Here is a 27639-nt window from a genome sequence, read left to right as displayed (position 1 = left end):
TCCAGTCACCCATAACTATTAAATTTTCGTCTCCCTTCACCACCTGAATAATTTCTTTTATCTCATCATACATTTCATCAATTTCTTCATCATCTGCAGAGCTAGTTGGCAATTAAACTTGTATTACTGTAGTAGGCGAGGGCTTCGTGTCTATCTAGGCCACAATAATGCGTTCAGTGTGCTGTTTGTAGTAGCTTACCCACACTCCTATTTTTTATTCATTATTAAACCTACTCCTGCATTACCCCTATTTGATTTCGTATTTATAACCCTGTATTCATCTGAGCAAAAGTCTTGTTCGTCCTGCCACCGCACTTCACTAATTCCCACTGTATCTACCTTTAATCTATCCATTTCTCTTTTTAAATTTTCTAACTTACCTGCCCGATTAAGGGATCTGACGTTCCACGCTCCGATCCGTAGAACTCCAGTTTTCTTTCTTCTGATAACGATGTCCTCTTGAGTAGTCCCCGCCCGGAGATCCGAATGGAGGACTATTTTACCTCCTGAATATTTTACCCAAGAGGACCCCATCATCATTTAACCATACAGTAAAGCTGCATGCCCTCGGGAAAGTATATTTTTCAATATACTTACATTAATTACATTAACAATTTCTGGATCATAACTGTTTTGATATGCTAAATATTACATAACCTCATATTCAGCCATTTGAGCTTCACTAGTAAGGGACACTTGACACAAACGGTTTAACTCGGCTCAGAATGCCACATCTTTATATTTCATTGCATGACATGACTGCCTGTATCCAACAAGATCCATCATGGTTGACTTTCGGTAAATATCGAAGCCTGTATTTCCATTTTTTACCTTCACTTGAGGGTCCATAGACAGCTTACTGTCACTGTCACAGCACTGCCCAGTGAACTATATATTTTTCCAGGATCTAAGTAGTTTGAACCAAAAGATACAGTTTACTGGACATTACACTGAGAATGGTACTTAAGCATTTTTGAACCTCCAAGTGACTAAAAAAAATGGAAACTTAAGTTTTGATATTTATGCAAAGTCAACCATGATACATCTTGTTATACACATGCAGCCACGTCACCCAATGAAATATAAAGCTGCGGCATTCCGAGCCATGAGGTTATACAGTACATATCGTATCAAAACGGCTACAATCCAAAATCTGTGAACACAATTAATAAAACTACATTGAAAAAGAAAAATCTTCCTTCACATGGAAGATCAGAGGCAGATTTTATAATTCTTAGACCTGCCGAACAGACAAAGGAACATTTTTTATAGAATACCATATCTGGGTGCAGTATCTGAAAAGGCTGACAGATGTACGAGACCTAAAGACACCATTCCTGTGAATTTTACTTTTTCAGATCTAGGTAGGAAACTCGGGCACATGGAAAAAGCTGTGGTAAATAGATATAATGAAGTGGGTGTATATTGCATTACATACAATGATTGCCTGGAGAAATACACAGAGAAACTGTTAGGTCATTTTTAATTAGATTTCAGGAACACCTTAACTTAAATAATCCACAATCTGCATTAAGAGTGCACTTACGCAAAGAGGGGCATAGCACCACAGGTGTTTCAGAGAATTTAAAAATGTTGCATTAGAAAGAAAAGAGTCATATTTTGGATGTATCAGAGGAAGTAGAAATTTTTAGATACAAAAACGAAAATGCACAGTTCACACTGAATAAGCAATTAGAATTAAAGCACCATAGCATTCTGGCTATTTCTGATTGTTTACATGATTAGGTACTAGTAAGTAATAAAATTCAGTGTTATTCTTGGTTCTAAAGGTAGCCTTCCAGTGCTCCTAGTCCTGAGTGTATGATGTCACACTGCCCACATGGATAGCTTCTGTTCAACTAGCCAGATAGTCTGGCTTTGTTGTTCATGCGGGCCACTTTTACTTTGTCCAACACCAGGTTGCTCTGCCGTTACACTGGTAAGGCACTGCCACTATTACATTCCACATTGTAATTTGTATAGTTCCAAGACTAATCATGTTAGCAGTGAAAATTTTTTTATCAGCAATCTGGCACCTTTAAAAAATTTTAGCATCCTCTCACTTTAAAGTATTTTTCTTTTTTCTTTTTAGATGCAAACAAATTTTAAAACATAGCTCTAACCAAAAGTTTCATCTATCAGCAATTTGTCCTAAATGAATGGAGCACATCTTCATTACCTTTTGCTCGTCATAGTATTGACAATATTTATGGAATAGTAAATTCTAGCTATGAGGAATGGGTATGTCTATGATCTTTTAACATTGTGGATTTATTTTAGACATTTCTTTATTACTTTTAATACATACAAAAGGTCATGACACTGTACTTCGCTTTTCCCATGTAGGTTGCACCTGATGATGAGGTTTTAGACTGTGAACCTGGATGTGCTTTAATGAGCAACCATTTCAGCAGCTGTTAGTGGAATTCTTCCTAACATCATGCAATATACAGTCATTAGTAATGCCCTTACACTACTGTGTACCACCCCCCCCCTTTCTCAGCAATAATTGAAATGAATTTATTATGTAGTATTAATTTGCCATTGTATTCAGCATTTCATTTTCCCTTTACCTGGTCTGAATTTTGCCATGTATGCTTTTAAATGTTCCAATTTGGAAAGATAGGGAGACAGTGTGATTCATCTAGCAAGATTTAAGCCCCGTGTTACATTTAAAAAAATGCAGTCTACTTTGATTTTCAACATTACAATCATACTGTAATCTTTGGTGGAGACTTTAATCATTCAACAATTAATTGGGAAAATTACAGTTTTGTTGGCAATGGGTGCAAAAAGACATCCTGTGAAACTTTACTAAAAGCCTTCTTTGGAAACCACCTATAACAGATACTTAGGAACCCTATTCATGATGGGAATATATTGGATCGAATGTTAACAAATAGACCTGACGTCTCTGAGGACATCCACATCGAAACTGGCATCAGTGACCACAACATAGTTGTGGGAACAATGATGACCAAAATATAAAGGACAACTAAAACAAGCATAAAGATATATTTGTTTTGGAAACTAGATAAAAAAAACAGTAGTGTAATAGTTCAATGAGGAACTTGTAACTTTAAGCATAGGTAAGGAGCATGTAAAGGAACTTTGGCTCAAGTTTAAAAGAATAGTTTAGCACGTGGGGGAACCTCCATGGTATGCATTCACAATAAAGAAATTTCTAAAGACACAGGGATTACTGCATAACAGGTGTAAAACAAAGATTAGGGCTATAGGTGGAAAGATGGTGAGTGAAACATTTTGCTGTGAAGAGAGCAATGCATGATGCCTTCAGTGACTACCATAGCAGAATATTGTCAAATGACAAGTCATAAAATCCAAAGAAATTCTGTTTGTGAGTAAAGGCTGTTAGTGGCACCAAAGTTAGTGCCCAGTCCCTAGTGAATGAGACAGGAACTGAAATTGAGGGTAGCAAAGCAAAAGCTGAAATGCTTAATTCCATTTTCAAATGTTGTTTCACAAAGAAGACCCAGGAGAATTGCCCCAATTTAATCCTCAAATCACTGAAAAGATGAATGAAATAAGTATTAGTGTCAGTGGTGTTGAGAAACAACTGAAACTGTTATTAAACAAAGCTCCAGGCCCTGATGGAATCCCTGTTGGATTCTATATTGAATTTGTGGCCGAGTTAGTCCCTGTCATAGATCCCTCAAACAAAAAAAGTGTGTCCAGCTCTTGGAAAAAGGCACAGGTCACATCTGTCTATAAGAAGGGTAGCAGAACTGATCCACAAAACTACGGTCCAAGATCCCTGACATCAATTTTTTTGTAGAATCTTAGAACATATTCTGAACACAAACATAATGAGGTATCTTGGACAGAAGGACTTCCTCAGCATCAACCAGCCTGTCTTTTATAAACATTGATCATGTGAAACCCAACTTTCACTTTTCTCACATGACACACTGAAAGCTCTGTGTCAAGGTAAATAGGTAGATCCAGTGTTTTTTGATTTAAGAAAAGCATCTGACTCAGTACTGCACCTAAGCTTATTGTCAAAAGTATGCTCATATGGGGTATCAAGTGAAATTTGTGACTGGACTGAGGATTTTTTGGTAGGACGGACACAGCATGTTATCTTGGATGGAGAATCATCGTCAGATGTAGAAGTAACTTCGGGTGTGCACCAGAGAAGTGTGCTGGGACCCTTGCTGTTCATGTTGTACATTAATGACCTTGCAGACAATATTAATAGTAAAATTAGGCTTTTTGCAGATGACAAATTTATTTACAATGAAGTACTACCTGAGAGAAGCTACATAAATATCCCATCAGATCTTGATAAGATATGAATGTGCTGCAGAGATTAGCAACTTGCTCTAAATGTTCAGAAAAGTAAAATTTTGCACTTCACAAAACGAAAAGCGTAGTATCCTATGACGATAATATCAATGAGTCCCTGCTGGAATCAGCCAACTCATACAAAAAGCTGGGTGTAACACTGCGTAGGGACATGAAATGGAATGATCTCAAAGGTCCAGTCATGGGTAAAGGCGGTGGTAGACTTTGCTTTATTGATAGCTACTGTGGAAGTGCAATCTGTCTACAAAAGAGATTGCTTAAAAGTCACTCGTGCAACCCAGCCTAGAATATTGCTCAAGTGTGTGGGACACGTACCGGGTAGGACTAACAGGGGATATTGAGCGTTTACAGAGAAGGGCAGCACGAATGGCCACAGGTCTGTTTAATCCATGGAAGAGCATCAGAGAGATACTGAAGGATTCTTGAAGACTATTCCGAGATGGTCTATTAACAAAGTTTCAAGAACTGGCTTTAAATGGGTAGTCTAGGGATATACTACGACCCCCTATGTATCACTCAAACAGGGATCGTGAGGATAAGATTAGACTAATTACGGCATGCACAAAGGCATTCAAACAATCATTCTTCCCATACACACACACACACACACACACACACACACACACACACTCTCTCTCTCTCTCTCTCTCTCTCTCTCTCTCTCTCTCATCGCATTTCCACTGCCGACTGCTCATAGTTCAGTATCGAGATGTTGTTTGTTTCGTTCGCTGCGCACGCCCATTCTAGATCTGTTTCAAACCTTTTTTGAACTCTGAACTTCTTGTTCTTTTCACATTCTATTCAATGTCCATGACCAGTAATTAAAATGAATTTTATAATTATGTAAATTACATAAAAATTATGTGGTATGTAATAGATACATGTTTTCAGGTAACAAAACAGCATATCAGCTTACTTCACTATTTCGATAAACAGCAGAAGAAATACTTGCAAAAAGGAAAGATTTTTTTTGTTATTAGACATACAAAGGAAGTCAGCACGGCATACATGAGTGGCCATTTTCTGTCTTTTTTTGATCCAAGGTAAAAGAGCATGTTCATTGTTATGGAAGGCAGACCGACTTACAAACTAATGAAACCCACGCTCCATAATCGAGTATCTGGTGTCACATTTTGTAAAAAGAATATGATAACTTCTACAATATTATTTCAGTAGTATAGGGTGGCGCACGAAAAATTGGCCCGAGTACTAGACTGCTCACTTCACCCACCAATCATCATCTATTGTTTTGAAGCTGTTGTTTGCATTAGCTTATCTGTTATTTCTTTACTGCCTAATTATTACATGTTTATCTGTTCTGCTCATAGTAGTCAACAAACTGTGCGTAACTGGTGAGCAGTCTGTACTCAAGGCAGGTTTTTCATGTGCTGCCTCAGATTATTTCACAGCGATCAGCCACATAACGCTACAGTTAGCTAAACGAGAGGTTTTGCAGAATCACGATAATTACAAGTGTGTGAGAATTCTGTTATGAATAAAAACTCTGTACTCCAGGGGGGAAGGTAAGTGCCCCCTCTTGGTGCCTTCCATCTTCAGGCCCTATGCTACTAATTTTCAATTTTTATAAGAACCATATACCAAGCACAAATGAATGGTGAATGAGTAAAAATGAACAGTTCAAAAAAAGGGCAATCACCAGTGAACTAGTTCCCAAGGATGAACGAGTTTGCCCATCTCTAGTCACAATGAATGTTTTGTGCAAATGAGATGGACCCTTAAAATAAAAGACTTCTTTGTTAACCTCCAACCATTGCTGACCTTTCCTGAACCTGGCAGAACAAGATCCTACCACCAGTTAAAGTCTGTAGGCTCAGTCCCTATACAGCCCACACTTTAATAGGAGAATCAAAACTATATTCAGTGAGAAGATGTAAGGGATGGAGTTTACACTCTTCTTCGAGGGTAGTTCAAGACTGTAGGCATTATTTGACATGAGACAGTACAGGGAAGGTCAGACATTTTGCAAAGCATATGGGTGGGACACTTGTTATAGTCCGAATCAAATTACTTGTTAGTGATGTCTGCCACTTGCTGCTACAGTGTTGCCACATCGGCTGCCAGCTACTGCTTGGTTACAGGTGACACACAACATGGTGGGCTACTTCACAAGCACTGTTATTTAACCTGGAGCAATGCAGGAAGTTGCCACTGTGAGGGGACATAAGGTGCTATGATAATAGCTGATTTTGAGTGGCCAATGACTGAACTGTGGCAGATGACCACAACCTTGTGATGTGCTATGTATCCAAGAAAATGGCGGTCAATAACCTGCAGCAGAAAAATTTATCATACTCATTTTGTTCACGGCGATCAAAGCTAATTTCTACAAGCAAACTCAAGACAGAAAAATATCAGTTTGAGCACAAAAAGGAAACTGTCATTTCTTGCCTCCATCAGTTATTGATTACCTGAAACTATCTTCACATTGGCTACACGAGCTGTTGCATTGCCAACCAATGAGCTGTTGTGGTTACAAAGATGATTTGCTGCCTTCAGAAAGTTTGGCCTCATGTACAAAGCTTATCTAATGTGGGCCAATCTCTGTGATGGTGATGATTATACATGTGATACTGAATCATGTCTTGTGCAAATGGATTCAATAGTGTTTGGTTAATGCTATGTATGAATGGTGCATATTTCGTTAGTATTGTTCTCTGTGTGTTATCATTTCTGATAAAAGTCCAAAATAAGAAAGGGGCAGGCCCAGGGATCACGATCCAAAAATTGAAACCACGAAGAAAGATAGCCAGTCTAGGAATTGGAAGAGAACTGATTAAGTGTCGTGGCAGTTTGTCAATAGTAAACAATTCTATCATGTCACTGAGCACTCTAATTGGAGAAAACCAGCTCCACATCATGAAGTGTCAACTAACAAGTAATTTATATCAGACCATAGTCTCATCATTCCTTTGGATTCATTCATGTAATCTGTTCTGATCAAGAAAAACTTCAGACACAGAACATTACTGAAATGCAAGAACTTTACAGATAAGCTGCAAGAGCTTCATAAACAAGTTAAGATTTATATTTCTTGAAGTTTTCCCAGTTGTTTTGGGCTAGCAACTCACTTTGAGAATGGCTGTAAGGTTATCAATTGAAATATCGGAAAATGAATTAAAAATATCTTGGATGCATGCCTGAAAAATGGTGTAATAAGCTATGATTTACTGGAAGTATACCATCCATATATCTTACCTTCTTAATTTCATCTTGAAGTCGCTTTTTATCTTGCTCAAGACTAGCACACACTGTTTCTGCCTTAACCAGTGCTTCTTGTACATCAGATTTTTCGAGGAGGATACGTTCTAGCTCCAAATCTATATCACCTGAAATGAATGTGAAAATCCACACATTAGATAAAATTAAATGATATTACTAATATAAAAATATGAACAATAATTACTTATACAGAAAAATTTGGATTGTCTTTTCAGTATGCATAAGACTGCAGTTGTAATATACTACTTTTGAGTTTACAACACTACAATCAGCAAATTTCAAATCCTCCTGCTATTGATAGTACAGGGATGGAACATGCAGTAGTGACATTACCTAAGTTTCTTCAGAATGTAATTTCACTCCATTTGGGTATTCCGTTTGCAATGGTGGTTAAGAAAGAAGGCACATAAACATTCTTTATTGTTTTGACATGCAGGAAAATCAATGTAACACTGGAATCTAAAGAGTACTGCAAGTTTACTCACACCAATCTATATTTGCAGGCAACAAATTGTAACTACCCTCAGTATCATTAATTTATTTGTCCAAAGACCATTATACGTGACATAGGATCTGTAAACTTAATGCAAGGAAAACATTAAATCATCTAAACATACCAGAGAAGGAAAGTTGCTACTCACCATACAGCAGAGATGCTGAGTTGCGATAGGCACAATAAAAAGATTCACACACTCATAGCTTTCGGCCATTAAGCCTTTGTCAACAGTGGACACAAGCACACACACGCAAGTTGCGTCTGCGTGAGTGTGTGTGTGCACGTGTGTCTACTGCTGACAAAGGCTTAATGGCTGAAAGCTATGAGTGTGTGAATCTTTTTATTGTGCCTATCGTGACTCAGCATCTCTGCTATATGGTGAGTAGCAACTTTCCTTCTCTGGTATTGTTACATTCCACCCTGGATTTTCTATTGTCAGACATATAAACGTATATAAATGTGTTTAATGAAGGGAGGACAGCACAGACGGTCAGACATGACCTTGCTGAATCAATCATCCTGACCTTTTCCTGAAGTGATTTTTCTAAATCAAGGAAAGCCTAAATCGAGATGACCTGACAGAGAATGAGCGTCTATCCTCCTCAATCTGAAGCCCATACCTTCACTAATGTACTACCTCTGTTGGTTTTACTTATCATGAAGTTCTCTTACATTTACACATACTGGTACTTGGAACAAGCTGGCTTTGTAGCATAACAAAATAGTTATTCACTGTTCATTTAACTTCATAACACAAAACATTATTAAGCATGTTGATTGATATGCACATGACAGCATGCACTGCCTAATACGTTCCATAAAAGCTGGATTATTCGGGGGCTCACACCTTGAGTTCTATTGGTGATAGAAAGGAAGTGTCGTTTTGGATAGCCCTTAGGATAGGGACCATTCGTATACCCAATAGAAGGATTGTCTTAGCGTGGTGGGCCTTAAGGGAGTTATGGAAGCATCATCAGTTCATGGGCAGTTCCTTACAATACCCCCCCCCCCCCCCCCCAAAAAAAAAAAAAGTTTTTGGCGTTTTTTGTACCAAATATTTAGGATGGCTATGCACCGTCAATGGCTGAAATTTTTATGATATATTCCTAAGATCCTGATTCTGAACAGTCTTGAAAATTGTACTGATATCTTTGTTCATTTCCAAGATACAGAGGTTCAAAGTTACCTTATTTCTGTGTGAAGTCGGATTGCAACTTTCCCACTTCTTTTATATGAGTCGACTTACTTGGTATGCACAGCCGATCTTCTTCTATGGATAGCCGGCTATGTCAATCTCTAAAAACTTCTTCCCCGAAGAATGATGCTAGTTAAAGGAACATATAAGACACTCTCTCTCTACTCGTGAAATAAGTAGGTACTCAAAGAATACTTTTAGTTCATTCTCAGTATATTTCAACTTCCACAAAGAACAAAATTATCACATCTCACATAAATATCTGACTTCTTGTAAGTCACCCATGTCGTCTCACATTACACACAACTGAGATACATTTACAACGGAGTTTGTTTGACAACCACAGAAATCATTAACATGTCTTGCCTCTAGCAAGCCTGTGTCAAGAGTTACTTAAAAGTCTTCCTCAACTCAGCAGTTCTTTAATCACTAACAATAGTCACAATTACAAAACAGCACAGAATAACACAAAAGTACCTTGGTTCTTTCATGTGCTTTCACTACGACTTCCATGGATCGACCAACAAGTACTTGTTGGTGCCGTTCGACCGCCATGTCTACAGTCTTCTCACAACAAATTTCACACCTGCGCGCGCGCGCCCACACACACACACACACACACACACACACACACACACACACACACACAGGTGATGCGCAGTAGATAGGGTTCCTTTTTCCCACTCACATCTAAAATATCGTGTAGTCGAGATGGTGGAAGGCCGAGTAGTTCTAGAATTTATGCAGAAATTCTTGAATCACTACATATCCCCCCCCCCCCCCCCCCTCGATCTAACACATGATATTTTATACATAATCGTTATGTACATTAATATCACACATAATAACAATTCACATTTTAACAGTATACATTTCTTTTCTTTCAGTAATCGTGAATAACCTTTTGCTTGCTATTTAGCTATTCTTTTCTCATTTTACTTTGATAATAAAATGTAACATTTCACTCAAGGTTTTAGTCAGCTCTTTTGATATATAGGAATCATGAGGGCTATATTGTCCTTTTCTTTTTTTTCTGCCATCTTTCCAATCGTAAACTCCAGATATTCATGACACATGAGTAGTCTACTTTCTGTTCTCACCTTTTGCACTACCTTTCCTAAGTATGTACTCATTCATAATCTGTTGTAGTTTGGAAGAACTCTGGGCAACATGAAAGTGTTCCTTTTGACACTCATAAACTTATATAAAATGTAATAATGCTCGTTGTGCATAGAATTCATACTTTCCAGAATAATTCCTATAAAATGTGTGACTTCTGTCACAATACTGTCCCCTTCTGCTAGGATCAGTACCTATACCTTGTCTGAGGGTTGACTATATGATTGCACTTCCTCTTTCCATTCTGGTAGGTACGCCCCTTTACAAAACATTACTATTTTTTAGGCCACAGGTCGTCCTATTTCCATGTGGGTACACCTGCCCCATATACTTAGCAAATGCCGGATACACCTCCCTTATCCTTCCTGAGTAGGCCTCATAGTTCATTACCCCAGTATACATTCCTATGTACACTACAATTAAGTGTTTTCTGGTAAAGCTACAAATCTACTCTACACTTTGCGTATACTTCTTCATACTTCATTTAATTCCTAGAGTCCTCCTCTACTTCTCAGATTCTATACTCTTAGTGGATACTATGTCTACCTATAATTCAAGTCTCACTATCCTAGAATTCGTCATAGTATTTATTAAACTGACATTCTTTAATGATTATCACACTTAATTCCTTTCCGGCTTATGTTCTCTTTCATTACTCACACCTCCTTCTTATGTATACTTGATGGGAAATCATCACCCCCCCCCCCCCCCCCCATACATATTCTTTCCCGCACAATACCTGGCGGTTCTCACATCTCGACATGTTTCTAATATGTAATTTTAATATTTGTGTTTAAATGTAATTTTGTGTGTATGCGTGTGTTCATGTAGTCTGATTCTTCGGTCTTCTTATTGAAAGATAAGATGTAGGTTATTATAAACCACAGAAACTAGGAAGGACTTCTGCGATAGAAGTATGTGAATATGGAAAGAGTGAAAAATAGATAGGTCCTCAAATGAGAAGTAAGAAAGGAAATAAATAGAAATGGTTACTAAGGTCGAAGAAGAGAAAGAAGATAGCCCCAAAGACAGGAAACGTTTCCCATCCCCCTTCCCTACCTCGCAGGTACTTGAGTAAGATGTCGGAGTAGGTCAAGTACTTGTTGGCGCCGTTTGACCGCCGTGTCTACAGTCTTCTCACAACAAACTTGAGACCTGGCACTTAGTGATACTTCCCACTAACACCAACCTGTCAGAACTCCGGAGATGGGAACTTGCCCTTCAGTATATCCTCTCTTCTCGTTATCCGCCAGGCCTCAACCTCCGCTAATTTCAAGTTGCCGCCACTCATACCTCACCTGTCTTTCAACAACATCTTTGCCTCTTTAGTTCCGCCTCGACTGACATCTCTGCCCAAACTCTTTGCCTTTACAAATGTCTGCTTGTGTCTGTGTATGTATGGATGGATATGTGTGTGTGTGCAAGTGTATACCTGTCCTTTTTTCCCCCTAAGGTAAGTCTTTCTGCTCCCGTGATTGGAATGACTCCTTACCCTCTCCCTTAAAACCCACATCCTTTCGTCTTTCCCTCTCCTTCCCTCTTTCCTGATGAAGCAACCATTTGTTGCGAAAGCTTGAATTTTGTGTGTATGTTTGTGTTTGTTTGTGTGTCTATTGACCTGCCAGCGCTTTTGTTTGGTAAGTCTCATCATATTTGTTTTTAGATATATTTCTACCAAAATTTTACTGATACATAAAGTTCTTTTCGTATTAGTGACATGCTCTGCTGTGGCACAGAAAATAAGGGAACCAGCACAAAAATGCTTTTTATGCTGAAAGATAAAGAGACATAGGGAGTGGGAGAGGAATAAAGAGAAGGAGAAAGTGGAAGTGCGGTGAGAGCCAGTGATAATGAGAGACAGGGTCTATGACAATGCCAAAAATTAAAAGAGAGACAGTAGTAGTAGGACAGAGTGAAGGAGAACTTGACTATGAGACAAGAGACAGTGAGAGTTAAGAGAGACACAAAGAGACAATGACAATGATTTGCACTGAATGAGTGAGTGAAAATGAGCAAGTGGGCGTGGACTGGTACGAGCAACTTACAGCAACAGACTAGTGGGTGAGAGCGAGTTACAGTTAGGGGAGCTTGTGGGAGTGAGAGGTGAGTTGCATGTTAAAAAAAGAGCAAATATGTCTGCATGCCAAAATGTTTGGAAAATTTTTTAAAGGTGCAGAAGAGAGTGGACTGGAGCAGCTAGTATCTTGGTTTTCAGTAAGACTGCTTTAAACAGGAGCATATTCACCTCTTATTATTCCGACAGGAACATTTATCCACTGGTCTTTTCATACTTTCTACTACTGATTTTAGGAGCACGTTCATGTTGCCACATCTCTATTACATCTCCATGTCTTCCCTTATGTGTACCTGAAAATCTGAGTCATCATTCCCTCATGATGGATGAGATATTGAACTCAGGAAAATGGTGACACAACAGTACCATACACTACAAATCACCCTTTTTTTAATATTATTAATCCCAATACTGAATTCTCTAAGAAATCTATAACTGTGTAGTAACCAATATTTATGAGATACGTTGTGACTGCCTTTTATGAGGTGGAATCCAAAATTTTCGGGACTAGTGTTGCCATCTGGAAAGTAGGAGTAGTAGATCTTTGCACCGCTAGGTAGTGAGAGCTGCATACCTGATGAGTCAGTGTGCGGAGTGGCATTCAGCTGGGAGGACGTGTTGTGTGTCCACAGTGATTTCTGTAATACTCTGTGTTTGGTGTGTGGCGATTTTATGATGGATCCGCAAACAGAACAACGTGTGTGTATCAAATTCTGTGCGAATCTTGGGAAAAATGCTACCGAGACCCTTGCAAATAGTCTTGTGTAGTTCGCAAATGAACTAATTCGGAAGAGCACTCCCAAAAGCGAACTACGCGAACTAGTTCACAGATAACCTTGCTACTTAGTTTGTTCGCTCTTTACCGAAGACCAATGGACAATAGCGAGACAGAGCGAGAGCCCGCAGTAGGCTTTAAGAAATCACACTGTTATCAATGAACAAAGTTTCCAAATTAATGTTTTTACATAATAAAATGTAAATTTTTGTAGTATTTCACTTGAAAATTAGAAGACTGATTATTTAAAGAATGATAATGCAAAGCACAAAAAGTATGCTTTAGAATACAATCTCACTCAGGGGTCATAGTTATTTTTTCTATGTCTAATTGTTTGGTAACAAATTATAAGTGTTAGTGTTTCTTCTGTTAATGATAATGGTATTATTGTTTGTGCCATATAGTACTTAACCTGCACCTAAGGCAGAAATATTTTTTGTTGGTTATTTCCAAAACTTTAAAAAAGTCTATTATTTATGAAAGCGTATTTTTATTAAAAAAAATAATAAAAAAAATAATAAAAAAGAAACACGCATTTAGCATATTCTGTAAGTAATATTCCTACAATGAACTAATAAATATATTTTAAAATTAAAATACTACAAGTGCACTGTATGTAAAGTAAAGTTGTTGACTACCCCATTTTACCAATTTGTGTAAATAACTGGTTTATTTGCCCATTCGAAGTCTAGTTACTCGACATAAAACTGTAATAATACAGGCATTGGCAACACTGGTCATTATTTAAAAGACTAGCATAACGAATAAAAGAGCGTGAGCAGTAGCAAAGCAAGCGAACTGTCTTTCTGGAAATCGAGATATAAGCTAACGAACTAAAAGAGCGACCTAGTTTGCGACAGAACTGCGAACTAAACTGAATGTTCCCAGTCGCGAACTATTATGCGCAAGACTACCTTGCAATGATTCAACAAGTGTTTGGGGGACAGAGCAAGAGCCGTACACATGTGTGAGTGGCATGCTCGGTTCAGGGCCGGCCGAACAGACATCGAAGATGATGCTCACACTGGAAGGCCTGTTCGCCACACAACGCCAGACATTGTTGCCAAACTTCAACAATTGGTTCGTGCGGATTGACGTCGAACCATTCAAGGCCTCCCGGATGAAGTGGGTATTGGTTGTGGGACATGTCAACGAATGTTGACTGATGAATTGGGCACGCATCGTGTTGCCACAGAGTTTGTGCCAAAGAACTTGACTGCCGATCAGAAGGGACAGAGTGTTGAAGTGTGCACGGACTTCGTCAGACAACATCTGATGATCCAACCTTCTTGTCATGGGTTATCCCCAACAAAGAGAGCTGGGGATTTACGGTTATGACCCCGAGACAAAGCAACAATCAATCCCAGTGGAAGAGCCCAGGCTCTCCAGGACCCAAAAAAGTGAGGCAGGTGAAGAGCAAAGTGAAGACCATGATCATAGTTTTCTTTAATACCAAGCAAATTGAGCACAAAGATTCGTCCCACCCGACCAAACAGTGAATTCCGCGTACTACTGTGACGTTTTGCGACAGCTCTGTGAAAACATGCGGCGATGATGACCCGAACTTCAGCATCAAGGGAACTAGCTGCTGCATCATGACAATGCACCCTGTCACATGTCCTTGCTCACCAACACCTTTTTGGCAAAAAACAACCTGGCGGTTGTACCCCACCCACCGTTCTCGCCAGATTTGGCACCTTGCGACTTCGAGCTATTCCCAAAACTGAAACTCAAGTTGAAAGGCTGTCAGTTCGACTCTCTAGGAGGATTCAAGAAGCATGATAAACACCCTCAAAGAACAGGACTTCCAGAAAACATTTGACCAGTAGCAGAAGCGCTGGGAACGGTGTGTACGTGCGGATGGGAACTACTTCGAGCGTGGTGGCGACCATTAGTCCAAAGGTAAGATTTTCAACAGATGGCAGCACCAGTCCTGAAAATTTGCACCTTGTAAAATAAATTTATTTGAGTTATATCCTTCGTTTCCTTGGGCAAGTTATTATACCGCTTTAATCCCTAATAGGAAATGTTACAGCACAGAATCTACATTGTTTTTGATTCACAGTCTTTCAAGTGAGCTTCAACGTTAAGGTTTAATATCTTGTTGATAATGAGGTTATTACAGATGCAAAAGAATGGACACATCATCAATACTTTTAAGTGTTCTGGGAGTTTTACTGATGCAATATGGTACTCATGTTTCATGGCTTATTCTTGTGAAATATATGGGGGTATTGAAGTCCATGGGTTGAAAAGCAATATAAATGCATCCTCAAAACTCAGGCAGCTGCTTGAGAAGAAGAGTAACAGATGCAACCTTTCTACCCACTGGCAAATTGTTACGATCTTGAGAAGTTACCTGGCCAAACAAGCAGCAAAGCAGATGTTCATTTATACAACTCAGAACTTCTAAGTAAGCGTTCCTGTGTTTGGAAGCTTCATCAGACTGTGGGGTTAGGTGCTGGATAAGTTTGTTAGATATATGATGCTAGTAATAGTGTATTCTGTAAAGATAGATGGCTCACAAATCTTTTTTACGATACTACACAAAACACACGGAGCATGAATGAATTCTGAACATGCTCAACTGAAATATGTAGAGTCCTTGCCACCTCCCTCCCCCAGTCAGTCAGAATAGTAAATTCACTTTCTTATTCACGTGAAATGTAGCTTTCTCAGAGAAAACAAGCCTACTGGAAAAGGGTTACCAGAAGATGGTCTTCTGGCATGATTGACTACTTTCAAGATGTGTACGAAAATATCACTCTATAAGTGCACTAATTTTGTGTTCCCAAACGTCTTCTGCTAGTCACTTGCCATTTTCTTTTATGAACAATCCTATTGCTTGGGACAGCACAGTGGTGCAACAACAGCAGTGTGCATAATACAAACAAAATAAAGTCTTCCTATACTGCAGCATTCTGCAGAGCTTTCTATCATACTTATTTCCACTATGGTAGTTGTTTAATTCTTTTTGACATGTGCTGTATAATAACACCAAAAATTCAGCAATAAAACCTAATTACCTTTCCCTTTTTCAAGCTGTGATATTAATAGATCTGTCTCTAACTTCTGCTGCTCAAGCATATCACGTGCCATTTGGGCATGATTTAACTCTTCACGGAGTGTGAGGAGCTCTTCTCGTAATCGACTACATCGCTCTTCTTCTGCACGCATATTTATTTCCCTGTAAAATTTGTTGAATATGTTAAACAAGTGACATCTTGAAAGTTTGCATGGATCAATTCAACACTATGAAGAGTTTTAAAAAAATAAATAAAATAAAATAAAAAAATAATAAAACAAAAACAAAAAAACAATTAAAATAAGGAATACAAATTTTTTATTCATAAAACCACATGATGCGATTCATTTCACTTTTAAAGATAACAGCCATTACCAATGAAACTCAGCTGCAGCAACTGTATTGTTCAGTGGTTAAGTACATTTTCATCTGTGTGGCACAATAAATGAACAAAAGTTTCATAGAGTGTGATAAGTAACCTCTGTGAACTTGGCAAATGTATATTATGTAGACGTGAATGGTGCATTACAGTAATGTACAAGTAGAATCTGTGTATTCCACCAAGGATGGAGGTACAGCAGTAACAGTAGTATAAAATCAATATGGTTATATGTTACGGAACTTTCTAACATCCAGCTCGGAGGAACTCCTGAAAGATATCAACTTCATATAGACCTTCAGTCTACACTTCTCATCATTCTGTCTCAAAGCTGAAAGAAACCTGATCTTGTGAGCTTGGTAGGGTAACTTTGCCACCCGATTTGATCCATTTTGTTTGTATGTGCTGGACATTCCTAAAACCCACGACCTACAAATATCCTTCTGAAACACTGAACAATCAAGAGAAGCAATATGGAAATACGGCACAGGCATGGCAACGTCTTCAAACAGTTGAAAAAAGTGTTATCAACACAAGCTCCCACTTGGGTGACTTCATCATTGGAAGGGATGAGCAAATAAATAAAGCTTAACAGATGTGCTGTTTGTAAACAAAAGAACTTTTTTCTGTTCTTTGATTCATATGATATTTATTGCTCTTAAAACTATGGGAGTTACGTTTGCAAGTGCAAATGTTATTTCGGGTGTATTTTACATTTCATTGTGATATAACAGTGTAGCTAATATTTGAAAGAAGAATGTATGCTTTAAATCCCATAATTGGTGGTTACATGGTTAATATTAAATGACATTAACAAATACAATCAATGACAGAAATAAATGTTGACTACGTTTTTGTTTTCTGTTTACTTAACATAACAATTTCACACAATTTCTAAAGTATTCTATATAACAGGGTGTATAAGGGGACAAGAAAAAAAAAATTCCCGGATTTCCCGGTTAAAAACACACTTTCTCCAGGGCGAAAATACACTTTGTCCATGTTAAGTGACAGGATACTTTTCCTCAGAACTGTAAAACTTATCAATCCTTTGAATGGTAATGGTTTTATACACTGGCGTAGAATTTCTCAGACGTTTAGACATCGAAACTCGGGAAAAGGTCATGTACACTGCATATTTTCGTATTGCGAAAGTATAAATTTGAATTCCACCAAACACTGCATGTTACTTTCTGAAACATTGAAATCGAGATTGCGATGCGGTTTTCTAAGACAGTAATAGCTCATGTCGCATGATCTTGCCAGCCGATACAGCGGATATTCAGAGCTTAGGACACGTGATGTAGTCAACTAATAGCATTATCACTGTTAAGTACCGCATACACGCAAATAGGAAAAGTTAATGGTGTAAATTAATATAGATGGTGTTGCTACAAGAAAAGCAGAGCTTTCTGCAGTAGCCACCGGAAAGATCGCGGGAGGCGCACATCGGCACGGCGCATCATGGACGGTAGTTGCCGCAAGTAGAGTCCCGTCCACCAGAGGGCACGCGAGAATTCAGACGCGACCTCTGCCGGGGTAACAACAACAACAAAAACTCAGGCAGCACGGGACGTGCCCAGTCAGTTAACATCGGGCATGCCTAGGACACAGTCCTGGTCTACGCTAAGTGAAGTGCGACGTAAATGTTAACAGTGTTACTACACAATTGGCGACGAGTAGGGTCGTTCTTTCGCGTGTTGCGTCGTTGTTCCGGTTTCGCAGCTTCTCCACAGCATGGAGGATTTAGTGCGGGTTTTGGTTGAGCAGCAGATGGAGCTCATGGCCACCATGAAACAAGTGCTTCTGGCATTGCTCTCCACGCCGTCTGCTCCAGCGCCGTTCCCTCCTCCCTTTCCCCTGTATGACGAGACGGCGGAGGATTGGGACGCATACGAACATAGCCTTCGGCAGCATTTCCAGGGGTTTCATGTTGCCGATGCGGAGGTATGTCGTGCTCTCTTCTTGTCTTGGATATCTCCACCGCTGTATCAAGTTTTGCGGCAGCTAGCGCCTTTGCAGAAACCCTCGTCCTTGTCTTTTGACGCATTGTGTTCATTGCTGTCTTCATATTATCGCCGCCGCACGCATGTTGTGGCGGCGAGGGTCGAGTTCTATCAATGCAAGAAACAGCCCCATCAGTCTTACCGGGCGTGGACCGCTACCCTGCATGGTCTTAGTCGCAAGTGTCATTTCGTCACGGAGCAATCGCGAGAGTCGTATGCCCACGTTACGGTACGCGACGTCATTGTTCGTTCGGTCCCTGATAGGGAGGTCCGGCAACAGGCCCTGCAGTTAGAAGACCCTTCCCTTGAGGAAGTCCTGTCCATTGCTCAATCGTATGAAGTCTCACACCGCAGGTCAACAGCTGGAAGCGTGGTGCGACGTCGCGGCGGTTAAGGGCGGCGCGTCCGCGTCCACTGTATCCGGGGTGGACGACGTCAGAGCGGTACAATCCAACCGTTACGGCCGCTCCCGCACGGCGCATAAACAGAATTCCGGCCGCCGACCCCCGTTGCCGTCCTGTGCGTCGTGCTACATACATCACGGTCAGTCAGAGCGCCCCCAGCGTTGGGCCGTTTGTCGCAAATGTAATAAAAAAGGTCACATTGCTAAAGTTTGCCGCTCAGCCTCAAAAGAATCGAAGGAAGCAGGTACAGAGGACATGGACGTTGACATTCAGGAAGTTTCATCGGGCCAGGCTCCCGACGCATCGGCACGCAAACTCTTTATCGAGGTATCAGTTCTGTCGCGCCGGTTACAACTGCAAGTAGATATGGGCGCGGCAGTTTCGTTGTTGAATGCACAAACTTATTCCGACCTTGGATCGCTCCCGTTGGCGCCAGTTTACCGGCGTCTACGCGATTGTGGTAAACAGTTCATTCCCCTACTGGGTCAATTCACTACCGACGTGACTTACAAATCAGTCACTCGGCCTATTACTTTTATTGTTGTCAGTGATGTGAGCTCCGCTAACCTTTTTGGCATGGATGCCTTTCAAGCTTTCGGTTTTTCTATCACTGACACCATACAGTTGGTCTCCGAAGACGTTCCCTATCAATCATTGGAATCTTTGATCTCAGACTTTCCCGATATCTTTGAGGAGGGCCTGGGGCGTGTTTCTGATTTTGAAGCTCACTTAACGTTGAAGGCGTCGGCTCGCCCGCATTTTCTACGGCCAAGGCAGATCCCCTTGGCTCTCCGCCCTCAGGTAAAGGAAGAGCTAGACCGTCTGACAGCCCTAGGGGTCGTTCTTCCTATTTCTTCTATTGAGTGGGCTTCGCCCCTCGTTATTGTAAGGAAGCCCTCAGGAAAATTACGTCTTTGTGGCGATTTCAAGGCCACCATTAATTCCCAATTGGTGGTGGACACCTATCCTTTGCCTCGTGCTGATGAATTGTCCCCGCCGTGGCGGGAGGCCAATATTTTTCGAAAATTGATCTTTCAGAGGCTTATCATCAGATACCACTTGATGAGGACTCCAAACGGCTGGCGGTTGTCAACACCCCGTTTGGCCTTTACCAATACCAGCGGTTGGCCTTTGAAATATCCAGTGCCCCGGCGATATTCCAGCGATATCTTGAGCATGTCACGTCGACAATCCCTCATTGTATTAATTACCTGGATGACATAATTGTCACAGGCCGCAGCACGAAGGAACACTTGCACAACCTTCGCACCCTCTTTCTCAAATTCAGGTCTGTGGGCTTGCGTTGCAACCTGCACAAGTCAAACTTCTTCCAACCGTCCATTGAGTATGTGGGCTACACCATCTCTCGGCACGGGGTCCAGCCACTAGGAAGTTTGGTCCAAGGTATCGTCGACCTTCCTCAGCCTGCTTCGCTGAAAGAGTTACAAGCTTTTCTAGGCAAGATAGCCTATTACCACCGGTTCATTCCCAGGGCTTCCATCGTAGCCCGCCCCCTGTACTGCCTTCTGCGCAAGGCTGTTCCTTTTGATTGGTCGCCTGCATGCGAGCAAGCGTTCACCTCGTTGAAGGGCCTCCTCACGTCAGCGCCTTGTTTGGCTACTTTTGACCCCCATAAGCCGTTGGTCCTGGCTACCGATGCTTCGCAGTATGGGGTGGGGGCAGTCCTGGCCCATCGCAACACAGATGGTTCCGAACAACCACTGGCGCTTGCATCTAAAACTCTTAGTCCCACACACACCCATTACTCCCAGTTGGAAAACGAGGCTTTGGCCATTGTCTACGCTGTTACCAAGTTTCACCCTTTCTTGTATGGCACGAAGTTTCAGTTAATCACTGACCATAAGCCGTTAATATCATTATTTGGCCCCGCCTCTCAGATTCTGGATAGGGCGGCTTACAGACTACAGCCCTGGGCCTTGTTCCTCTCTAAGTACCATTATGACATTCATTTTCGCCCTACTGGACAGCATGCCAACGCCGATGCTCTTTCCCGTCTTCCGGTGGGCCCGGATCATACGTTCGATCGAGAGGAAATTATGTGTTTTCATTTGGATGTGGCGTCCCGCCAAGCGGTTGATGGCTTCCCAATCACTAGTTCTTGAGTCGCCAGGGAAACGGCAGCTGACCTGGTTCTCCGGCAGGTAGTTCACCTCATTCAGCAGGGGTGGTCATCCCGCCCTCCACGCCGGGCCTCGGACCCTCTTCGTAATTATTTTATTCTACGAGACCGCCTCTCGGTCTTGGATGGAGTTCTCCTTCTGGCTACCGATGATACAGCTCCTTGCGTGATTGTTCCTGCAAGTTTACGAAGGGAGGTCCTCACGTTATTACATGCGGGGCACTGGGGTGTTTCCCGTACTACACCCTTGGCTCGCAGACATGTGTACTGGCCCGGTATTGACAGAGAAATTGAGCACTTGGTGGCCGCCTGTTCCCTGTGTGCGAGCCAACAGGCATCTCCCAGGGCAGCATTCTCTTCTCTTCTGGGTATGTCGGTCTGGGCACGTGGGTTTGGTCGCAATCCCCGTTGGATACCGGCTGTGGTCCTGCGCCGAAATGGCCGCCGGCTCTATACCTTGCAGGCGGGGGACCGGGTGGTACGTTGTCACCAAAATCAGCTACGTCCACTTTGGGCACCCACTCTCCGACCTCTCGGACACCGGGTTCCCCATTGCCAGCACCTGTGTTGGTTTCCCAGGGGACGTTACCGCCTCTCCCCCCTGTGACTCTGCCGCACTGCGATGGTTCTCAGCCTTGGCAGCCTCCAGTAGCTCCAGCACCGGCATCGCCATCATTCGAGATGCCCCAGCGAGAGCCGGGCCCTCTCGCATGCCCGGTTTCTCAGGAGGCTGGTTCACCTGTCCCTTCCCCATTGTCCCTGCCACTGGGTTTTGCCCCTCCCAAGGTGGAACTGGATCCAGAGTTCGACAGCTTGTTGGTCGTTCTGTCCCGGGCTCCGGTGGTGGGATGACGGGGGCCTCTTCGTGTGGGTCACTTCCAGCCGTATTCAAAGGTTCCGGCTCGAGGGTTGGCAGATCCCCTTGACTCCGGCCTTCCAATGGATGTGGAGGTCATTGCTCCTGCCTGACTCTCCATCTTCCGACGCAGTGGATCACAGTGGCTTCACCCCCCGAAGGAGGAGGAGTGCAGTAGCCACTGGAAAGATCGCGGGAGGCGCACATCGGCACGGCGCGTCACGGACGGTAGCCGCAGCAAGTAGAGTCCTGTCCACCAGAGGGCACGCGAGAATTCGGACGTGACCTCTGCCGGCGTAACAACAACAACAAAAACTCAGGCAGCACGGGCCGTGCCCAGTCAGTTAACATCGGGCATGCCTAGGACACAGTCACGGTCTACGCTAAGTGAAGTGCGACGTAAACGTTAACAGTGTTACTACACTTTCACATATAATACTGGTCTCTAAGATCAATAAGTTGTAAGAGAAGCTAAACTTTCACGTATAATGTTGATCTTTTTAGTGCATATTACACTTTACGATACATCACACAAATGTGCCAGTAAAATTTTTAATACCAACATAAATGTCTGATCTTCTGGGCTCGAATTTTTTTCTAAATGGTCGTCCTCAAAAAGTTGATTTTTCAATGAGAGTCAAACGCTCTGTGATTTAAGAAATTCATCACACTTTCTCGCACTTAGTTCATCATGTGTAAAAGGAAATTTACTTTGAAAGTAATGCTTTTCAATCAGTCATTCCCAATATTTTCCCATGACCTTTTAGGAAGAGGTTTCAGCAGTTGCCAGAGAGCGCCAGATACGAGGCGTCACCGCACTTGCACAGCTACGATGATGCAGGAAGCCCATATTTGCATACGTGTAAAACATTAAAAGATCTTACATTATGTCATAAAAGAAACAAGACATCAGAGGAATTTCGTGAACCATACTAAAATGCATAATTTGGTTTAAAGTGCATATTTGTATGTCCAGATTCTTTTGTAAATTTTCTTGGAATACCAGTACTGTATTATCTCATTTTTGGTTCTTTATTATGGCATAATGCCATATGTGCTAGAAGATGAAAGCATGCTCTTTTGAAATGGAGCGAACAATTGAAACTAGCCAATGGTGTGGAATTAAACACTTCGTTTCAAATAAATTGACTGCCTCAGCGGAAAAGTTTAATAAACCATATTTCTTTAGCAAACCGAGAAAAATAACTTCATTGTTCTGCAAGGCAATTAATGCTTGACTGAAATAGCCGTCTGTGGCAGATATCCCGGTTTGCTCCCTGTGAATATGGCAGCTTGCGCACTCCAGTAAAATTTTTCCGGGTAGCATCTTGCTTAAACAGATAACAGCCACTCTTTTGTGGCCAGAAGTGGGAGAAGGTACATGCTCGACTCGACTGCGCATGTGCATGGGCCCGCTTGCAATTGCTCACATGAATCAAATGTAAACAGTTGTGATGTCATGCTTATCGGAGGCAATTTGTTGTTATGAAGCATTGCATAGTCTTCTAAAGCCTTTGGCACATTTTGTTACTGGCAGACACTTGTATGAGCTCTGTGTTTTGTTGTGTACATGTTGCATTTCCTTCGCAACTTAAGTTTTATTTTAGTTTTTTCCTCTCGTTCATGTTTTACTGCTGCAGTATTATTTTGCAGTAGCGGGATGCAGTAATATCCTTTGTTCGAGTATTATTTCTTACAAGTCAAAATTACAAAAAATTAATTGAAAACTAAAACAAAAAAATATCCTGGAATTTTAAAATATTCTCGGGTTTTTCCCGGTTTTCTCCCGGTTGTCCCGGGTTGTATACACCCTGTATAAGCAAGTTCAAGCCTCAACCAGCACCTAGAAAACACTAAACACTAGCAATGCTAATACAATAAAAAGAATGGAACTGATTAAGACACCTGACATGGACATAATCAGATAGAAGAATGGATTCTGAAGTGGCTGCTGTAGGCATTGATAAGCTACAAATACAAAGTAAGTACATAATATAATGCCTCAGTACTCTGTGTTGTTGTTGTTGTTGTTGTGGTCTTCAGTCCTGAGACTTGTTTGCTGCAGCTCTCCATGCTACCCTATCCTGTGCAAGCTTCATCTCCCAGTACTTACTGCAACCTACATCCTTCTGAATCTGCTTGGTGTATTCATTTATTGGTTTCCCTCTACGATTTTTACCCTCCACGCTGTCCTCCAATGCTAAATTTGTGATCCCTTGATGCCTCAGAACATGTCCTACCAACCGGTCCCTTCTTCTTGTCAAGTTGTCCCACAAACTCCTCTTCTCCCCAAATCTATTCAATACCTCCTCATTAGTTATGTGATCTACCCATCTAATCTTTAGCTTTCTTCTGTAGCACCACATTTCGAAAGTTTCTATTCTCTCCTTGTCCAAACCATTTATCGTTCATGTTTCACTTGCATACATGGCTACACTCCACACAAATACTTTCAGAAATGACTTGGTTGGTTGGTTGTTTGGGGAAGGAGACCAGACAGCGTGGTCATCGGTCTCATCGGATTAGGAAAGGATGGGGAAGGAAGTCGGCCATGCCCTTTCAGAAGAACCATCCTGGCATTTGCCTGGAGTGATTTATGGAAATCACTGAAAACCTAAATCAGGATGGCCGGACGCGGGATTGAACCGTCGTCCTCCCGAATGCGAGTCCAGTGTCTAACCACTGCGCCACCTCGCAGAAACAACTTCCTGGCACTTAAAACTATACTTGATGTTAACAAATTTTTCTTCTTCAGAAACGCTTTCCTTGTCATTGCCAGTCTACATTTTATATCCTCTCTACTTCGACCATCATCAGTTATTTTGCTCCCCAAATAGCAAAACACCTTTACTACTTTGAGTGTCTCATTTCCTAATCTAATTCCCTCAGCATCACCCGACTTAATTCGACTACATTCTATTATCCTCGTTTTGATTTTGTTGATGTTCATCTTATATCCTCCTATCAAGACACTGTCCATTCTGTTCAACTGCTCTTCTAAGTCCTTTGCTGTCTCTTACAGAATTACAATGTCATCGGTGAACCTCAAAGTTTTTATTTCTTCTCCATGGATTTTAATACCTACTTCAAATTTTTCTTTTGTTTCCTTTACTGCTTGCTCAATATACAGATTGAAAAACATCAGGGAGAGGCTTCAATCCTGTCTCACTCCCTTCCAAACCACTGCTTCCCTTTCACGACCCTTGACTCTTTATAACTGCCATCTGCTTTCTGTACAAATTGTAAATAGCCTTTCGCTCTCTGTATTTTACCCCTGCCACCTTTAGAATTTGAAAGAGAGTATTCCAGTCAACATTGTCTCAATAATGCATTCATTATGCTGTTTGTAGTAGCTTACCCGCACACCTATTTTTTTTTATTCATTATTAAACCTACTGTATTCACCTGACCAAAAGTCTTGTTCCTCCTGCCACCGAACTTCACTAATTCCCACTATATCTAACTTTAACCTATCCATTTCCCTTTTTAAATTTTCTAACCTACCTGCCCGATTAAGGGATCTGACATTCCACGCTACGATCTGTAGAATGCCAGTTTTCTTTCTCCTGATAACAACGTCCTCTTGAGTAGTCCCCGCCCGGAGATACGTATGGGGGACTATTTTACCTCCAGAATATTTTACCCAAGAGGACGCCATCATCACTTAACCATAAAGTAAAGCTGCATGCCCTCGGAAAAAATTACAGCTGTAGTTTCCCCTTGCTTTCAGCCATTCAAAGCACCAGCACAGCAAGGCCGTTTTGGTTAGTGTTACAAGGCCAGAACAGTCAATCATCCACTGTTGCCCCTGCAACTACTGAAAAGGCTGCTGCCCCTCTTCAGGAACCACACGTTTGTCTGGCCTCTCAACAGATACCCCTCCGTAGTGGTAGCACCTACGGTACGGCCAACTGTATTGCTGAGGCACGCAAGCCTCCCCACCAATGGCAAGGTCCATGGTTCATGGGGGGGCCTCAGCACTTTAACCCATTTTAACTGCAGCATCCAGAGAAGAAGCATTTAGCTTCCTATTATGGCAAGGGGAAACACAAAGAGAATGTAAATAATATACAAGTAAAGGTAACAACTCACCAAACAGTAGAGGCACTGAGTTGTCAATACGCACATAAACCAGACAGAAGGTGCACGACTTAGAGGACTGAAATGGGATGGTATGACAACAGAAGCAGCGGAGACTGCGAAGAAGAGGGTGCGGGCACAAAATAAGTGAATAAGTGAAGCTTGTGTCCTGCGTCAGGCGAGAGGTATGTGTGGGGCATGTGGCAGGGAGCTAGAGAAGGAGACTGTAGCCAGGAGGATTACATGAACAAAGGCTGTGTTGCAAGGGTAACTCCCAACTACATAGTTCTGAGTAGCTGGTGTTGGGGGGTGGGGTGGGGGGTGGGGGGGCGGGGGGTGCAGGACAAGTGGCATCCGGGTGGTATGGATTGTGAAACAGCCATCGAAATTGAACGTGTTGTGCTCAGCAGTGTGTTCTTCCAATGGTCAGTCATCTATTCTTGGTGACAGTTTTATGGTGGCCATTCATTCAAGTGGACAACTGTTTGTGGATGAGTTTAAATAAAATGCTGTCAAGAAATTGCAGCAGAGCTGATATACAATAGGGCTGCTTTTTGCAGACTGCATGTAATGGCTTTGGTGTAAGATGTGTTGAGTGGGTATATGGGACAGGTCTTGTTCCTAGGTATTCTGCAGGGATATGGCTCATGTGGTAAAGGACTGGGAGTGAAACTGGCATAAGCAAGGACCACAATATTGTGCAGACTGGGTGGGAAGCATTATGGGTACAATGTTCCTCTTTTCAGAGCACAAAGATATGTACCTGAAGACCTGGTGAAAAAATGGTTCAGTTGTTCCATTCAGGGATGATATCAGGTGATGAGCAACTTTGACTGCTACCTACCCACCTGATTGCCAGATTATAGTTCAACATTATTTAAGTAGAAAATTGCCACAGTTTATGTCCAAATTGATTAATTTCTCCTCATTCCTTCCCAGCCTCAAAACACCTTTTCTACCATTCACTACACATAGTGCTTCTCAGCCCAAATGCCACTTTCCTGGATGTTGGCCTCCACCTCTCTGATGGCTCCATCCATATCTTTATCCATATCAAATCTACTGTAAATCAACAAAACTTGCATTTAGATAGCTGTCATCCCTTCCAGATCAAAAAATCACTCCCATATAATCTACCACCCATGGGTACATTTTCAGTAATGAGATTTCCCTTATCCAGTACACTCAAGATCTCACTAGGGTCATCACAGACAGTTACTAACACCAAATCCTCTACAGACAGATTTCCTACGCCATACCCTCACCCTCGCACACTCCTACTGCCCCAGAACCAGATGCAAAGGAGGACTCCCCTCACCATCCAATATGGACAGCTGAGCCATGTCTTTACAATGCAGCTATCACCATGAGCACAATGCTTGGTGGACCTACTACTGTTCCTCTAAAACGTGGGCGGCTGTATTATATCACTGTCTGCATTTCATCTGTACTTTCTATTACCATCTTACGTTTCTGCAATATTGTGAATGGAGAGTCCACTTCACACTGACAGCTTGCTTTCTG

The 27639-nt window shown here is 41.6% G+C and overlaps 1 protein-coding gene across 1 annotated transcript in view; it reads right to left on the bottom strand.

Annotated features, from left to right (window-relative positions):
- LOC126455555 (rootletin) overlaps window positions 1–27639 on the bottom strand; it is a 232425-nt gene that overhangs the window by 136662 nt on the left and 68124 nt on the right. The window contains exons 11-12 of the mRNA XM_050091311.1: window positions 16252–16412; window positions 7543–7673 (exon numbers count right to left, since the gene is read on the bottom strand). Coding sequence (XP_049947268.1) covers window positions 7543–7673; window positions 16252–16412 — 292 coding nt within the window. The remainder of the gene's footprint in view (window positions 1–7542; window positions 7674–16251; window positions 16413–27639) is intronic.

The sequence above is a fragment of the Schistocerca serialis genome, chromosome 2 (assembly GCF_023864345.2).
Source record: "Schistocerca serialis cubense isolate TAMUIC-IGC-003099 chromosome 2, iqSchSeri2.2, whole genome shotgun sequence".
Lineage (NCBI taxonomy): Eukaryota > Metazoa > Arthropoda > Insecta > Orthoptera > Acrididae > Schistocerca > Schistocerca serialis.
Note: the sequence above shows the minus strand (reverse complement) of the source record. Positions and strands in the feature narration are given on the sequence as shown.